General features: G+C 61.3%; 1 protein-coding gene across 1 annotated transcript; it reads right to left on the reverse strand.

Moving 5' to 3' along the window:
• Window positions 1-1,586: 1,586 nt before the first annotated feature.
• PWP2 (PWP2 small subunit processome component) lies at window positions 1,587-17,670 on the reverse strand. Its single transcript, XM_019745764.2, has 21 exons — window positions 17,512-17,670; window positions 16,520-16,632; window positions 15,324-15,418; window positions 14,876-14,975; window positions 14,002-14,145; window positions 13,064-13,199; window positions 12,588-12,802; window positions 12,124-12,267; window positions 11,095-11,165; window positions 10,603-10,739; window positions 9,966-10,114; window positions 9,617-9,764; window positions 9,207-9,357; window positions 8,144-8,324; window positions 6,895-7,042; window positions 6,452-6,560; window positions 5,313-5,378; window positions 4,166-4,384; window positions 3,517-3,667; window positions 3,306-3,380; window positions 1,587-2,121 (listed from the first exon to the last, which is right to left on the reverse strand). The coding sequence occupies exons 1-21, from the start codon at window positions 17,527-17,529 to the stop codon at window positions 1,944-1,946; spliced, it is 2,748 nt and encodes a 915-aa protein (XP_019601323.2). The 5' UTR covers window positions 17,530-17,670; the 3' UTR covers window positions 1,587-1,943.
• Between the last annotated feature and the right edge of the window lie 240 nt (window positions 17,671-17,910).

Below are 17,910 nucleotides of genomic sequence, written 5' to 3' on the forward strand. Positions count from 1 at the left end.
TTCCAGCGACGCACCGCCCCTGATGCTCAGCGCGCGTCCATGCATCAGTCACGGCCAAACGCGGCGTTCTGCTTCCCTCGGGTACCGGCTGGAACTCGGACGTTCAAGGGAAAATCTCCGTATACGCGAGTCAGTTCACAGACAAGCGCCTGCATAGAAGCTTTGTTCTTTCCCTTCATTTACCAGTTTTCAATCTAAGGTTATTTGAAATAATTTGGGCAGTTGGAGACCACTGGTGACAGGCTGTGACTGCAGACACAACCCAGGGCCAGCGCTCTGATATTCAAATTGTCCCATTTTTAAGACTTTTACAGTTAATCTCTGCAAGGAGACTCTCATGGGAAACAAATAAGATATTATAAAAATTATAACCAAAGAGCTTGAAAAGCTCCACTGTCCTTGTTCCTGAACTTGCATCCCTTACCTCTCCCATTCCCAAGAGCCCTTCTGTTTTCCCTGTAGCAGCCATCACGGGGGACCAGCTCGATGCCATGTTCAGAACCTCAGCTGGTGAGTGACAAGGCCGTGGGGCTAATGCTAACACACGAGGTGTGCTCCACTCTTAGCGAGCAAATGCTAGGATGCACATTCTAATTCAGTCTGGGAGCCATGACTGCCTCTCTACCAGGCACCCTGGGGGCATTGCTCCTGCTGGCCTGGAGCCCTGGGCCTTGGCGGCTGCTCCGGGACCCCACCTGCAGAGCCCCACTCCCAGCTGTCTGTCACCTCTGGGGGCATCTACTCAGCTGCACTGCACTGTGCACATGTGAAACACTGGAAAGGCTGAGTTGAGGCTGGAATCCAGTCAAGTCATGAATGGGGACGTGAATGGACATGCCCAATGACACGGCCCGAGTTCTGCTGACCTGAGCACACACACTGTGGGTGACCGGACTCGGGTCAGACAACCCCCCCCCCCCGCCCCGGGCGTGGGTGCAGTGGAGGGCTTTCCAGTTGGATGGTGGTGGTGGCAGCAGCTCCTGGTGCACTGTGTCACATGCATCCCCTCACCCCTCAAGCCGCACACAAGCCTAGGGAGATAGGCAGGTATCGCTCCATTTTCAGGTGAGCACGGGAGAGCTGGGTGCTGTCGCGTGACCTGTGGGTCCCACTTCCGATGATTGACAGGCTGGGGTCTGCTGGACATCAGGCCTGCACTGTTAGGGACGTACTGCACCTGGGTCTGCTAGGGTCCTGATCCATGGGGACCAGGTGCCTGGCTGTGGTGGAGGAACTGGTCACAGCCTCTCAGGGACCATTCCTGAGGGCACCACGGAGGGCAGCAGCCATGCTGCAACAGGTGCAGGCGAGCAAGCTCCCCAGGCCATCCAGTCCCAGCACCAGGGCTCCTGTGCAACTCTCCAAGGTCAGAGTCAAGCAGATGCTCTCTGTCCTGACCCTGTGTCTATTAGGGGACCGAGGGCTGGGGTGTGACAGGCCACTACCTGCCCTACCCCGCTCACCTGTCCTTCTGGCATGGAGGAGCCAGTAGGTGGGGGCCCTGATCCCCCTGCATGACAATCACACTCAGGAAAAAATGTTTCATTCCCAATTTAGACTTAAGCCATACTTACATGTTAGAAAACTCCATCTTTTCCAGTTTTATTATGAAAACTATATTAAAAATATAAACTTTCATACAAATTTTGAGTCTATAAATAGGAAGCCATCTGCCTCTCTGAAAAGCGTTCTCAAAAGCAGATGCTCATCTTATTCACACCGTGGGGTCCCGGCCACGAGCCAGCCCGAGCTGTCCTGGACCAGTCAGCCCGCTCCATGGCGCTGCCCCCGCGTTTGGTCCTTACAGGAAGAGCAAGTCCTCGGTGACAGTGGTTCCAGAGCTCTCCCGCATGCCCTCCACTCACTTCCTGGGCCCAGGTAGCCGTGGTTCCACCTTCTCTGGGGTCTTCACCGAAACGAGTGGCACTGCAACGCAGCCAGCTCTACTCCAGCAGCCCGAGCCCGGCCCCGTCCCCGTCCCCGTCCCCAAGCAGGTGCAGACTGTCATTGTCATCGTCCTGCTCCTCCTCCTCACTCCGCGGCGGTTCCAAGGGGCGCTTCACGCCCCGCTGCTTGGACACGGCCAGAGCGTACTGCATGTTGTAGCGGTTCCAGTCACAGCTGTAAAGTGCAGAGCAGGCACCTGGGTAAGCGCGCCCGGTGTTTTCTACTCCACTGAGAACCCTGGCTCACCCGTCACCCACCACCTTCCCTGTGATCGAGAAAAACCAGCCAGGGCTGCATGAGCCCCCACCTGCCCCACATGTCTCCTCCTCTGGTCCCTGTCCCTGCCCCTGGGGACCCAGTGACTTCCTGACCCAGCCCTGGACCCGATCCAGATGGCTTCACCAGTCAGTTCCACCAGACACCTGAGGAAGCACCGGCCGTTTCAGAGAGCGGACAGGGACACTCATTCCCCACATTATCAGAATAAAGAGAAACTGCACAAGCGCTTCAATGTAGGAGACCCACGGTGACGACAAGGACAACAAGAACAGAGCACCTTCGTGGGCCTGGCAGCATAGCCACAGCCTCCCCCAAACCAGTACACAGCTGCCAGCTGTACCCCGACATCAGCATAAACCCCGAGACAATGAAGTCCAGGACCAATGCATTCACATGAACCCCAAACCAGGGCTCGATCTAACCAGAGGCCCTGGCCCATGGGACGGTTCTGAGTCCGGGAAGTGTCCGCAAGGGGAAGGCTCTTCCCGGGGTACGGCAGTGAACGCAGCCAGGATACTCGGGAAGAAAAGCCTCAGGGGGGAAGGGCTTGCTCTAGACTCAGAAAGGCTGAGAACCATGGGCCCCCAGGCCCAGACGCAGGCCTCTGTCTGTGGACACTGGGCTGACACAACAGGCAGAAACTCACCCTCGGTAACGGAGCTGGGCTGCTGGCCCCGCTCCTGACAACAGCACCTTGGACGCCACCTTTCTCCACTGGCCCAGGCAATGGCAGGGAGGGAGGGCCCCCAGGAGAGGACAAGCTGCGAGGACTTCCCGGGAGGGGCCAGAGAGCGCACGAACCACAAAGAAACTGCCCGGGGATGGGGGATGATGGCTCCTCCACTAGTCTAACTGTGGCAACCACTCACTGAGCGCTTTGTTTTCAACTCCAGGCCACAGGTGACGCCGGCCAAACATGAGTCCCACTGTGGGGTGGGCCCGGCAGCGTTAGTTCACCAGCAGCAAGCGAACAAGCACGTGCAACAGCAGCACCTTTTGTCCCCAAGTCGGACGCAGACCTGGTGTGCAGCCAGCTGGCGAGGTGCCCCCCCCCCACCGAGCACGCCAGGGACACGTACAGTTTGGAGACGGCGTCCAAGTGCTGCTGGATGCTCTTCTGCAGGAACTGAACGGCCGGCAGCAGCTTCCCCACCCTGGAACGGAGACGCCCTGAGTGCTGCACGTGCGTGTAAAGGCCCCCATCCCGCGGGTCAAGTTTCCCTTTCTGTCCACAAAGACCAGCAGGTGGAGCGAGGGGCAAAGCAGACGAACACGGGAAGCACACCGTACCTGGCCTTCAGCTTCTGCCCGTGCAGCATGAGCAGTTTCTGAGTCCACAGAAGGTAGAATTCTAGGTGGCGAGACACTTCAAAGGACGAAGCCAAAAACTCAAGCACTTTGTCCACGTACAAGTCAGGGAGAGAAGAGCTGACGACTTCAACTGGAAGAGGAGGAGTGGCCCAGGCTCACCGTGGAGGACCCACACCGGGAGGACCCACACCGGGAGGACCCACACCGGGAGGACCCACACCGGGAGGACCCACGCCGGGAGGACCCACACCGTGGAGGACCCACACCGGGAGGACCCACACCGGGAGGACCCACACCGGGAGGACCCACACCGGGAGGACCCACACCGTGGAGGACCCACACCGGGAGGACCCACACCGGGAGGACCCACACCGTGGAGGACCCACACCGGGAGGACCCACACCGGGAGGACCCACGCCGGGAGGACCCACACCGGGAGGACCCACACCGGGAGGACCCACGCCGGGAAGACCCACACCGGGAAGACCCACGCCGGGAAGACCCACGCCGGGAGGACCCACACCGGGAGGACCCACACCGGGAGGCCAGCCGAGGACCCCGTATGCCGGGGCGTCCACTACGGCAGGCCCAGCGCCCGCCCGCCCACCCGCCCGCCCGCCACGCTCACTCTCGTCCGGGGGCACCGACTCCAGGGCCTCCTGCAGCAGCTTCCTCTCGTTCAACCGGAAAGCCATGAGCAGCGCCCTGGTGAAGTCCCGCTGGCGCAGGGCCGCACGGACCCGCCCAGGGGTGACGCTGGTATCCAGCTCGAAGGGGTCGAAGAGCAGCTGGGCATCCAGGGAGTAGATGAGGAGGCCCTCGGTGCTGGTGGCCGCCCAGCAGCGTCCTGCGAGGTGAAGTCAAGCGGCTCCTCAGCAGTGCTTCTCACCTTCCCCCTCATTCAGAGAACCCACTCCCATGGTCCCCGATGCGGCCACGGAAGGAGCATGGGGACGCCTTCCTCCTGCTCCTGCTGCAGACACCAGGTCCTCTCCAGAACGAGCGCCCGGGCCACTGGCACACATCCTCCCTGCCTGGCATGCACCAGGCAGGCCCAGCAAACCTTCTTGTCGAGGGCAGACACTTCCGGCCTCGCAGGCCATGTGATCCCTGTGGCACCATCTCAATTCCACCGTGGTGCCGGGACAAAATGTGCAAACCGGCTGGCGTGGCTGGTCTATAAGACTTTCCTCACAAAACTAGAGGGTCGCCGAAACTGCTCCCCAGCCAGTCCACACCCCGGCTCACAGCCGTACCATGTCATGTGCTGCTCTGGCCCTACTGCCTGTCACTCAGTCTGCTGCAGGCGATCAGCCACCGATGCTGAGACAAACCATGTGGTCTACAGACAGCACACAGCCACTGGTCCCAGGCCCTGGGGGCACTGACTCCGCCCCCAGCAGCCCCTCAGAGCCAGTCTGCTGGACACTCTCGATGGCGGGGGCAGGGCAGGGGAAACAAAGCACTTGGGGCAGACCAGGAGGCAGCCCCCCAGGACAGTCCCAACTGGCACACATGCAGGGCGCTCAGGGCAGGTACCCGCCTGCCTATATTCATGTGCGGCCTGTCTGACGTCACAGCTTTCAGAACCACCCTCCAGAGTGGATAAACACGCCCAGGTCCTACCTACGGGGACAGTGCAGCCCAGAGCCAGCCAGAAGCTCCGAGACCGAGCTCGTCCCTGGAGCAAAGGTGACAGGCCCGTCGTGCACACTGTGGGCCCCCACGCCCACCCCACCCCTTCCAGCACCAACAACCCGCTGCTTGGGGCTTACCAGTGGGAGAGAAGTGGAGCGAAGTCACCCTGATTTCAGGTTTGAAGTGACGAGAGCTCATGTCACCTGGAAACCAAAGGAACGACTCTCAGTTACAGGGCAGCACAACCCTTGCCACCCACCCGACAAGGGAGGGCCACTAGGGCTACTTGGCTGGCAGGGGTGGCTGTGGGCCCATTGTGAGCGGTAGTCCTGCCCTGGCCCTCGCGCCCCATCGCAGATGCAGCAGGTGAGCCCTGTGCCCAAGCCTCAGATGTGGCTTCACAGGCACCTCTGGCCTCCACGTTTGAGCCCTTGGAGTGGATGCGCCTGTGGGCTTCCAGCCTGGTGGGCAGATGACTCATTTCTCCCTGGAAGAGGTCCCCGCCCAGCCCAGGACTGGGAGGCAGGGTGGTTCCCGCCCCACCTGCCCACTGGTGCAATGCACCAGCCTCACGACTGCACATAGCAGCTCTGGAGTGGAGGCCCAGACTCCCTGGGCTCTGTCGTCACATGCATCCTTTCTGGCACTTACTGTCAAGTTAGCTTTCAAAGGAGAACATGTTCCCATGCATGAAATTCAGTGACACGAAGGTGACCCATGAGAAGTCCGTCTCCTTGCTGCCCAGCCCCACCCACCTGGAGCCCTTGCTAGAGCACTTTCTGTGCATGCCCCCCAGAAATACATTGCAGGGGGCTTTCAAGCTCGGGACGACCACTATGTGGGGCTGGGTCCATGTGGGTCCTGCAGACCCCGGGCCTCTCCACATTCAATACCCACAGCAACACACCCGCCAGGCTGTGACAATCAGAATGTCCGCAGCGGGGAGGGCCAGCGCTCTAACACTGAGGATGAGGGACCACGCTCCCGGTGCGGTCTCGAGGATGCACACAGTGCAGGTGGGTCGCCACGGGGTGCAGGGAGCGCTCGGGACCTGCACCAGCTCCGTCGGTCCTCCCCCAGCCAGGTGCTGAGGTGCCCTGGCTCCCGAGTGCATGGCAGGCCTCAGGTGCCCTGCGTGGGCATGAGCCAGGACTGGAATGAGGTGGCAGGTGGGTCAGCTGCCGCCAACACCGTGCCGTGTGGGCTTTTGGCTGTCCTTGTCCGTTCTCAACAGCCTACCTACGCCCACAGGGGGACATAAGGGCCTTCCGCTCACCTTTCCTGACTCCTGGCAATGGTACTGCGACTCCATTCTCCTCCCCAGCATCTTGGTCAATTAGTGCCAGGTTGCCAAACTCTGTCATTTTCCTTCGGTTCAAAAATTCCTAGAAAAGCAAAACCCCGGAAGTCGTCTCGCCATCAGGGGTGAGCAGGGCGCGTCTCCCCCTTTGCTGGTGTGCATACGCAATGGAGGAGACCCAGCTCTGTCTGGAACACGCACAGGACACGGACCCCAAGAAGAGAGGGGCGCACATGGGGGACGTCTGCCAACACACGGCGGAGGCTGCTCCTGCAGCTGCCGTCTGCCAGGCCCATCCTGGCCGCGCATCCTCAGGAAATGCCGAGGACACGTTCCTCCAGAAACACTTGCCTCGTGCGCTCACAGCGTGACCCCAGGTGATAGCCCCTGAGCGGAGATGGAGCCCGGCACTCGCTCACCTCCATGGCGTCCAGAGACAAGTTGTGAGAGATCTCAAACTTCTTCCTCAGAATCTGCTCCCCGACGTGGTAGATGCACACGAACTTGGACCTCCCTCCAGCCAGGACACTCTGACCGTCGGCGGAGTAGCACAGAGTGGTAAAGGCCCTGATGCAGGGGGATAGCGGCTCAGTGACCACGCAGGGCCCGCAGACCGCGGCCCTCCCACCCACATTCCCCCACGGCTCATGGCCCAGACGCCTGCGGGCCCTGAACCTGCAGCTCAGAATGTCCAGTGCCCGCTCCCTGAGGCAGCAGCACGCCCACGTGGGGGGTGGGGACTGCAGCCTCCCACGGGCACGACCTCCGCACAGAAGGGCTGCCTGGCTCATCAGGGCATGTCCTTGTTGAAGTCAGAATGAAAAGGGGGCCACCCTCCCCGTGGCTGCTCACAGGGCCAGAAACCGGGCACCTACTATCCCACTTGCTCACAGGACTTGAGACAGTGACCTTGGGTCTTACAGCGGATTCTTTGATATGACACCAAAAGCACAAGCAACAGGAAAAAAAAATAGACCAACTGGGTGTCTTCGAAATAAAACCCTTTGTGTTTCAAAGGACATCAGCAAGGAAGTGAAGACGACCCACAGAAGGGGGGAGGTGTCTGCAATTCACATCCTGACGGGGTTTCCGATCTTGGACACATGGAGGGCTCTCGTGCCTCAACGACAGACGCCCCAACTAAAACAGGCAAATGCTCTGGAGACGCGCTTCTCCAAAGGCACATTCCAATGGCCAGTCCGCCCCCAAGATGCTCACGGACAGCGGCCGGGAGATGCACATCAGAACCGCGAATCCCGCCCACAGCCCCCGGAACAGCTATAACTTCCAACAGCAGACAGAAAGGCGTGCGGGGACGCCGGGGGATCTCAGAACCCTCCCACCCTGCATGGGAGATGACGCGGCCTCCTGGGACAAGTCTGGTGGTTCCTCAGGAACTGAAAGTCAGCCCACGATCGGTCTCCCAGGGACAGGCCTACGAACACTGAGCAGGGGCGTCCGCACTGCCGGTCCTCGAATGCTGCTCAGAGCAGCAGCGTTCACACAGCCCACCGAGTGCAAGCACACCGCAGCCTCCTACCCGCAAACCCCAACACAGCTTTGATGTGTCCTCTGGCAAACAGCTGACAGGCTCCTGGGCTCCGAGGGCAGGGCCCACGGCCCACGGCCCACGCCCCACACCCCACGCTGCTCCCACGAGGCACTCACTTCCCCTTGGCCGAGTGCTTGGCGGTGACCTTGTCCAGCTCCTTCCTGCCCGTCTTGAGGTCGTGCCTGCCCTCAATGGAGCCTGTTTGCACGGCATTCTCGGGGTCCCAGAAGGTGATCTGTGAGTTCAGCGTGGCCACAGCCAGCTCTGCACCATCAGGACGAAAGGTCACAGCCAGAGCTGGAAAGAGGTGCAGAATCAGGTCCTGAGGAAGACCCCGGGCTCCAGCACACGGGCCACAGCCTCGCTCGTCTTCACCACCAGCACGCTCCCTGACGGACAGCTGTGGGTGGGGTGGGGTGGGGATGGGGGCACACAAGCGCTCCCTGAGAAACTCCGCCCCTCTGGGGAGGCCCCGGGCCCCAGCACCAACAGCTCAGAGCCATGGCGGCTGCGCATGCAGAGGAGCAGGGGGGTCCAGGAGGGGCCACAGGATGGTTACAGGCAGGACTGGGCAGAGGCCAGCCTGGTGGGCGGCACGGCTGGGCAGAAGTAAGTCCACAGAGGTCACGGCAAAGGTTCTGATAGAACCATAGGGCCGACTGCAAACAGACAAGTGGTGGTGGAGGCCAGTGTGGAGGCTCCAGAGGCAGGACGCCGCCTGCTAAGAGCCTGGCTCAGAGCTGGGGGGACCGCAGGGAAGCAGAGAACCCTGCAGAGACCGGCAAGTTGTGCAGCTGGCAAACATGTCCGGTCTTTGCCATGACCAGTGACCTCTGCTGCAGCAGGGGAGAACAATCCCGACAAGACACCCACGCTCGGCCCGGCTGGGCACCGGGAAGCCACTCCCCGGATCGGGCGGCAGGGCCCACCCAGCCCGCCTCTCAGGGCCAGTGGCGAACCCACAGGCGAGCGCTGAGTGGCGGAAGCTGCAGCCCGGGCCCCGCTGCTCTCCTGCCCCTTGTCTCCCCAGCTAACACCAGGTGACATGACAGGGCAGCCCGCCCAGAGCTGCAGGGTCCTTGGGGATGCTGGGCTTACATCCAAACTCACAACCAAGACGGTGGGACGACACTGAGACCAGGCCTTCCACCCGCTCCCCCCCCCCCCCTGGCAGCTTACCGTCAGAGGTCAGCGCCAGCGTCTCTGTGGTCCTCCAGCTGTCCACCATGTCCCACAGCCGCACTGTCCTGTCCCAGGAAGCGCTGGCCAGGACCGACTTCATCGGATTAAAGCACAGACCACTGATGGGCCCCTCGTGGCCGGACAAGACCTACAGCGATTCAGAGGTTTAAGGGGTGAGAGCCTCGGGGGTGCTGTGCTGCACACTGGGGCGGGCACACACTGTGGCTGCCGAAACGGCCCGAGTGGCCGAGGCTGAGATGAGGGGACCGGGAGGGGGCCAGGCCAGGAAACACACGTCAACAGTGACCTCCGTCCCACTCGCGTCCTTAGGTCAGTTGGAGGTGCCCTCACTGTAGGTGGCGTGTGCCCCCCACCCCAGCCGGCCCCTTCCAGAGAGGCTCCCTCACCTCAAGCAGCCTGCCGGTCTGCATGGACCAGATAAAGATCTCAAAGGAGTCCTGGGCCCCGGCAGAAACAATCTCCCCGCTCGAGTCCACCGCCACACAGGAGAACTGGGTGGGCCGTGGGGACGTGAAGGTGCGGAAGTTCCGGTACCTGCAGGAAGGGAGGAGCAGGGTTGGCATCGCTGGCCGAGGTCCCGACCCTCATGTGTTCCCAGGGCCTGAGTGCTGGGGCTTCACCCCTGAGCTTCTGTCCACAGCACGTGCTTCCCAACTAGCTGGATCCCTCAGCCTCCCTCTCACAGCCCAGCACAGAGGGACAACCTCTGAGCCATAACCTGAGCAGGAAAGTCACCTGTGAAGGTCAAAGGCCCTCACGGTCCCGTCCATGGAAGAGGTCACAATGACGTAGCCGGTGGCGGTAAAGGTCACGCCGGTGACCCCGCTTGAGTGCTCCGTAAAAGTGATGAAGCAGAACCCGCTGAGAGTGTTCCAGACCTTGACCTGTGGCAGACAGCCAGGGAGGGTGGGTGGGCGATGGCCTGAGATCACATGCGTGCGCAGCCCCACCCAGGGACCCGCACATGCACGGAGGCCTGGAGAGGCCGCCTGCCCCATGTGTCCTCCTGCGGGCCAAGCGAGGAAGGGTGGGGCACTGTGTGGGGGGCCGTGTCACCCTGGGAGCTGCAGCAAGCACCCGCCTGGGGCTGAGGGTGGCAGCTGGCTCCGCAGACCCGTCAGCCAAGCAGCTGCATATCTACAGGACCCTGGGCCACAAACAGGGAGACACCTAAACCCTCTCCCTCAGACCCAGGGAAGTGTGTCAACACCCTTTGTCCAGCCCAGACACGGCAAGGTGCGCCCATGAGCTCTAGGCTGAACCACAGTGGGGCCTGGCCACAGGCCCGTGCCCCAGCACGCAGGACAGGCCAGGACAGGCCCCAGAGCTCCTCCCACGCAGGCCACGCACCCTTGCTGCTGACCAGACCGACCTTGCCGTCATCCCCGCCGGTCACGATGTACTGCCCATCGGGGGAGTAGGCCAGGGACACCATGCTGTTGAAGTGGCCCTGCTGCTTGAGCACGTAGGACTCGCTCTGCCACTCCCACACCAGCAGCTGGCCCAGTCCTGAGGAGCACACGGGCGGGATGCTGGGGACCCACTCACCACACCGACTGCCTGAGATTCCGGGTGGGCCCGTGTGGCCCTGACTCATGCTGGCACCATGACTGCCCGTCCCGCTGAGGGAGGAGTCGGCAGGGACACAGCGGCCCCGCCATGCAACCCGCCAGAGGAGCCTGTGTTCTGGAAGTCTCACTGACTGGTCCTCCACACACGAGCCACCCGCTGACTGCTCTGCTCACACAGGCCCCTGAAGGCATCGCCCAAGGCCAGGGGAGGCCCAGGCCCTGGAGGGACCACAGGCTGCATCCCAGGGCAGGAGCGCCATCCTGTTCTCATACAACCCGGCGGGAAGACGGACCTGAGCAGCCCAAGGCGATCCAGTCCCCAGAGCTGTTGATGGCGACGGACTCGATCCTCTGATCCGAGATGCTGAGCAGAGAGCAGGACCGGGTGAGCACAGGAAGAGCCTCCTGTCCTCACCTGCGCGGTGGCCGGGCAAGCAAGGACAGGGCCAGGTGCTCTGGCCTACCCACCTCTCCCCACCCCCTTCAATGAACCCAGCGCATTGAAAGCATCAGAAAATCCAGAGTGATGCCCTGTGTTCAAAACCCTGAGCCTGTCGTTTTGTGAAACCAGGTTTGATTTTCTCTATGTTCCCAAGATACAGAAGGGAAAAAACCAAAATGAAAAATAAAAACGATGTGACCCATACACGGGACTAGGGTTTCCAGGCGGGAATTCCCGCCCGTTTTCAGGAATTTTTTTCGCTTTCCTTTTTCCGAATCCCGAAATATAAACTGTTTTCTGTTCTCCACGATGAATCATTTCCACAAAGTGAAGCCCAATACTACCAGCCACCTGGGTTCAAGGAGCCGATCCTCCCGATTTCCCAACCAACTTGGAACAGAAAAGCGAAAAAACATTCCTGAGAACAGGCGGGAATTCCCACCCAAAACCCCAAACGCTAAATAGGAAAAATGTCTAAGAGATACATTGTGAGTATTATTTTATTTCCCATTGTGGGCATTACTAGGTTCAAGGAGCCGATTTTCCCGATAAACTTTTCTCGGGGTTCAGGAAAGAGAAAGCGAAAAAAATTCACGAGAATGGGTGAGAATTCCCTCCTGGAAACCTTACGTGGGACCAAAGCCCATGGGAGGGGACTACGTGTCCAAGATGGGGACGAGGGCAGCAACACCTGAATCCCCTCCAACCCACCTCCCACCTGGCTAGGCCAAAGGTGAGGGCAGGTGTCTGGGGAAGCCATCCAAGCAGCCACCCAGGACTCCTGGCCACTCCAGGGCCTGTGTTCAGGGCAGGCACGGCATGGCCTCTGTCCGCTCCCCTGCCAGCGCTTGAAGCTGCCACACAGAGCAGAGGTGCCCACCTCAGGGAGTGGATCAGGTTGAACTCTGGGAGCTCATGAAGGTGGAAGATTCCAGAAGCAAAACCAGTGACCAGGAGGTGGGTCTTCCTGTGATACGCTGCAGCTGTCAGATTGTTAAAGTCGCCTTCTTTATTGAAAAAGTACCTAATAAATGGGGAACAGCAGAGTTGTGGGAGGGGCCAGAGAGCCAGGCTGGTACAAGCCAGGCCTGGGACCCACAGGCCACAGGCCCTCACTCCATGCCAAACAGCGGCCCAGCTAGCCCGACCGCACTGTCTCTCGCTCCTCTGAGGATGACTCCCTATTTCCTCACGTCCACAGCTCTCCTCTCCCAAAGCCCCCGGCCCCGTGCTCAGGACACGAGGCCCTCTCAGGTGGTCCCCAGGGATAAGCCCGCAGAGCCACAGCCTTGGTCTGTGCCTCTGAGCCTTCCCGCCCAGGTCTGTCTGCGGCAGAGGACCTACTTGGCCAGCCGTGAGTACTTCACTTTGCCCTGCTGCTCCCCCGCAGCCGGCGCGGCTTTCCCTCGGATGGTGGTCTCCCGCTCCCCCTCGTCCTCCTCCTCCTCCCTCTGCAGCAGGTCCGCCTTCCAGCCTGCGGGGGCTTTCAGCCGCAAGCCCTCAGGGGGGGTGTCACACTGCCACACACACAGGGCTCCGTCCTGGCTGAGCGTGTACAACTGCAAAGGAAAGCACACGGGTAGGCGTGGGCTGCCCTCACCCCCGGCCGCACCGACCGCAGGCAGCGTGACAAGAGCTTGTCTTGGCCTCAGCCGTTCCACCAAAGCCCCTGAGCACCGGGTCAGGCGACTCCCAAGTCAGCCAACAGCCATTGCTGATTTCCCAGCTGACCAGGAGGGTCCTCCAGGCGGGCCCAGCACCCCACTCACGGCTGTGACCCAGGATGCTATGGGACCAGGGGTTCTGGTGCAGGGACGTACGTCCAAGCTACTGCATTCAAAGAAGCAGGCCACGATGGCGTCCTTGTGTCCCCCCAGCGCATAGTAGATGAGGTTGTCCCAGCGCTCGGCCCCAAATACCCATGTAGACATGTCTTTGCTCCCGACCGCAAAGCACCTGCAGAGGAAACACAGCTCGTGCGGGGGGCTCCCAGCTGAGTGCCGCCCAAGCCCAGGGGGACGGGGGACGGGTCACAGGCACTGCCCACTTCCCTCCTATGTCTTCTGGGACCAGGAGCATCGGTGGACATGTGTCACTGTCCCTCCTTGAAAAGCAGTCCCTACGGAGGCATGTGGTGGGCAAAACCAACCACCGGCCTGCTGGGTGCTGCCTGGAGAACCTGCTCCTCACGCCTCCCTGAAGAGGCAGGAAGGCTCGGCCTTGGGGGGCCCACCCTACTCTGCAGCTTGCCCGAGGGTTGACACACTGCCTGGGGCCACGTCCCCCCACCACTCTGTGGCCTGGCGTTCATGACAACAGCTGGTCCCATGTATTAATACAAAGCGGCAGCCACCGTCAGCCTCCCTACCACAGAATGCAGGGCAGCTGAGAAAAAGGCAGCTGCTCTGAGGTGCCTCTGGGGATGATTTGGGATAGGGACGGCGGCTGTGAAAGGATGGGCCAGGGCAACCCCAGCACCCACGCTGGGAGAAGCCCACCAACGAACACACTGACCACGGCCCTCTAGACATTTGGTAGCGTGAACTTGGCCTCAGCGCACTGGCCAGAGCACACCTCCTCAAGGACCAGATTCTGTTCCCCGGTCTCAGAGGTCAAGGCCAGGCTGCGTGGCCCTAACTCAATAGGAGCCCTCCCTGCACCCAGACCCCTCAAGTCTCAGGAGGGCCTTTCAGACGGAAACTTCGGGTGTGCCAAGGGGCTGGTGACAGGCGTCCTGACGGCCCCTCCCAGGCCTCACCGAGAGTCGTCTGTCCAGTCAATACATGTGGTCTCGTCGTAGGGCCCAAAGTAGGTTTTGTCCAGGACAAACGCGTTGAATTCTCGCTTCCTCCCAGGGGCGTGGTACATCTGAGCAATATTGCCTTTTGTGACGACAAATTTTCTGCAGCAGGAACGGGAGCAGTCAGCATTCAACACCAGTGAGCCCTGAGGCCAGCTCAGGGCCTTGGGCGGACGGCGCACCTGCTGAGGCCAGGTTCCTATGAGGCAAACCTGGGCACCTGCCTCTCCTTGGCCCCAAGGGGACCCAGGCCAAAGTAGGACAGATGCAGACCCAGGGAAGGGACCCATCCCGCGGTGCTGCCACACCTCAGCCCTAGGACAGGCCCCCTCAGGTACTCCCGCCAGTCTGGTCACCAAGGCCAGGACCAGCTCAGACAGCTCCGGGTGGAACTGAAAGGAAGACACCAACCCTGTGTGACAGGCACCAAGGAACGGCCTCCGCCTCGGATGCCACGCTGGGGGTTTCTGAGTGTGGACGTGGATGGGGATCCGGTCAGCCCAGGGCTGAGCAACCTGGGAACAACCCTTTCCTTCGGGCCTTGGACCTGTCCCCACACAAGACCCGCCTCACTGGGACTTCCGAGTCGGGGGCTCCTTCACAGTCCTGCTATCTGGAGGCCATGACACCTGCTGTGAGCCAGGCCAGCCCTGGAGTGGCGGAGGGAGGGGCTGCGCCTGGGGCGCCCTGCAGGAGCCTGGACTCCGAGCCGTTACTGTCTGGCCGGCCCACACCAGGCCCTGGCACAGGCTCCCACAGTGACCCCACCAGGTCCACACGAGCCAGCGCCAGCCCTCCACAAAACGGCCCATCCTGAGCACACAGGCCATACCTGCCATCAGGGGAGAAGGAGACGCTGTGCACACAGCCCTTGAAGTGGAAGTGGTGCAGCACGGACCTGCACACCAGGCTGACCAGCAGCGCGTCGCCCCCTGCAGAAAGGGAGGAACGCGGTAATGGCCATTCGCCCCACACAGCTTAGCTGCATGCAGGTTCGCCTCCCACTGCAGCAGCACAGCTCTGGAAAGCGCCCCCACCCACCCACCACACACAGCCCCGCTCCCGCTTGAGGCCCAGGGCACACAGCCAGGGAGGAGCCCAGGCACGTCCACCCACCCCCACGCCTACACACCAGGGCTCCAGACATGGGAGCAACAGGGGTGCGGACCCAGCAGGATTTGGAGTCGGCCTCTTGTCACCCTGACGCCCATACCCACCCCCCAGCCAGTGCCACCAGTCACCACCCTGCACCACTGTCATCTCTGGGCTGAAGGCGTCACCTTCATCGACGATGATGGCGAGGCGGCCGTCTGGGGACAGCCCCACACACTTGATGTTGTACCGCGTGGCCAGGGGCAGAGTGTTGGACTTGTTGCTGAGACAAAAAGCAGAGCCGAGTGTTGGTGTCATGTCGTCAGACGGAGAGGCTGGGACCAGCAGCCCACCTGCCCCGCCTCATGCACCTCCTGTCCCCGGGAGCTCCTGGGCCAGAGCTCATCACTAATCCTTGCTCCTCGCTGGAGGGAAAGGAAATAAGGCAATGTCCCTGGACAAAGTTCTGGACAGCATGTTAAATAGCTTAAAAACAGGCTTTGGATGTGTCAGTTTTGCTTTTAGGATTGCATCCCAGGAAGACTAGGATGGCGTGAGAGACAAAGCCAGAAGCAAGCTCACTGCCCAATGGGAGGGATTAACTGCAAGGTCAGCTCACCCATCTAAAACTTTTTACAGAAATAGGAAAATGCGCAAAAATTGAAAAATAAGTAATATTAAAGACAAGTAACTATTAGGTTAGAGTCTAATTTTGTTATTTTTCCAATTTTTCTTCAATGAACGTGATTGTTACTGTAGAGAGCCCCTCTCAGATATCATTTAAACAAAACAGTGACAGTAATGACCATGCCAGCAGCCAGCCCTGGGCACACCCCACACAGGCACCGCTCTTGGGCTCTTTAGCAAAGGACTTGCAGAGAAGGCTCGTACTGTTGTCCCATCTTACAGACAGAAAAACTGAGGCCTGCAGAACAGGGCAGAAACCCACACAGTCTGTGACAGGAGGATCCCGCCCAGGCCACACAAGTCTGGGAGGTGGTGACAGCCCGTTCAGTCCTTCCCCTTATGAAAGTCACACGCTGGTTCGGGCACCCAAGCAGGCAGAAGTCACGTGCGGCAAGCACTGTGCTGAGAGCAGGAGTCCACGGCGGCTTCCATGCCCCCAGTGCCTGCTACACAATGAGCAGACACAGGACTTCTACCTTGAAGGTCACAGCGACCTGGACACACGCGGTTTAGCTGAGGAACGAGAACAAAGAGACTGGGCTCCACAGCCAGGTCCACTCCACATAGTCCTGTGGTCCCCTCGCTGGACTTAATTAACGAGTGAACCATTAAAAGGAAGTTGAGGAAGACGCCGCCATCGATGTTTACCTGCCAACTACAATGACTGCTACTGTTAACGTCATTTTAGCGGACTTACTTTTTAAGGTCAAATACAGTGATTCTATTTCCCACAGGACTGATAACTGAATTTCCATCACACGTAAAATTTAAGTTTCCACACCGATAGACTGTCCCCAGCAAATTTGAAAACTGGAAAGAAAACAGAGCGTCAACTTCAGAAAAGGGCTACGTGAGGCCTCCAGTGCAGGAGATGGCACAGGGCCTGTGCAGGGCCCCTGACCATCCCGAGACACCTGCTGGGCACCTATGCGGCCCAGGCCTGAGCAAGAGCGCGGAAGACGGGTGAGTGCAACGCCCAGGGCCGAAGCCCTACCGAGTGGCAGGGAAAGCTGCACAGACAGGTGTCTGCCAGGGGAGGGAGGACAGGGCCCACGTCTCGGGAAGAGAACAGCTGCGGCAATGCAACAGCGAGCGCTCCGAGCGCCTCGTGGGCGCACGGCTTCCTGAGCAGAGTCGCCTGCCAGCGTCCTAGCAGTAACTCATTCATCGAGTCAGTCATCAAATGTGAGGTTCCCCGCACATCGCTCTGCGGGCACGGCCTCTGCCCTCGGTGCCCTCACAGCCCAGGCCCCGGAGGCGGGGCTACGGAGCGACGGAGCGTGTGGAGCTCGGTGAAGACACACACGCCAGCAGCAGGGGGAGGGGGGGAGAGGGAGGGAGGGGGAGAGGGAGGGAGGGAGGGGAGAGGGGAGGGAGAGGGAGGGAGGGAGGAGGGAGGAGGAGGAGGAGGAGGAGGAGGAGACGAGGGCAGCGCGACGTCGGGGCGCCCGCTCCCGCCGCCCCGCTCGTCCGCGCCCACACACCTCCCGCGTCTGCGCGGCCTCTGGGAACCGGGATTGCAGACCCGGGCCCGCCGCTCCCGCCCCACTCAGGAGGCCACACGGTGAGGACAGGGCTGCCGGACGCCGAGCCCACCCAGGCCCCGTCCGCTGGCCGCCGAGCGAGCAGCAAAGCAACCGCCTCGCTGCCCTTGCCCCAGCCGGACTCCCCGTCGCTGAGGACGCTCACCTGGTACGCGAACTTCATCGCGGAGACAGCACGTGTCGCACCGCGCAGCCTCTGCAGGCCCGTCAGCCGGCGCGCAGCAACCACTTCCGGGGCGCCCCGCGACCTCCGCCACAGCGCCCTACGCGGCCCGGAGGCGCGGCGTCCCAGCCTGCGGGCCCGCCCACGCCCGCCCCGGGGCGGAGCCAGGGTCTCAGGCCCCGCCCACTCCCCCAGGGGCGGAGCCAGGGTCTCAGGCCCCGCCCGTCCCCGCCCCGAGGCGGAGCCTGAGCCCACGAGCCCCACCCCCCGCTGCCCCGGAGCCCAGCACCTACGCGGGGAGCTGGGCGGCGCATTCCGGGGAGGTTCTCGTCTTCACGGGCTTGGGCCGGGCTCGCCCTGCCGCCCGAGTACCGTTCATGC

This window comes from Rhinolophus sinicus, linkage group LG01, assembly GCF_036562045.2.
Source record: "Rhinolophus sinicus isolate RSC01 linkage group LG01, ASM3656204v1, whole genome shotgun sequence".
Classification (NCBI taxonomy): domain Eukaryota; kingdom Metazoa; phylum Chordata; class Mammalia; order Chiroptera; family Rhinolophidae; genus Rhinolophus; species Rhinolophus sinicus.

What these genes read in the sequence shown, in the direction of transcription:
- PWP2 (XM_019745764.2), bottom strand. An exon ending in TCCTTCTCCCCTGATGGCAG is followed by an intron (nt 14,146 to 14,875) that starts GTATGGCCTGTG and finishes TTCCTGCTGCAG; the next exon opens with AAAATTTGTCGTCACAAAAG. An exon ending in GTCGGTGCCCCCGGACGAGA is followed by an intron (nt 3,668 to 4,165) that starts GTGAGCGTGGCG and finishes CTCCTCTTCCAG; the next exon opens with TTGAAGTCGTCAGCTCTTCT.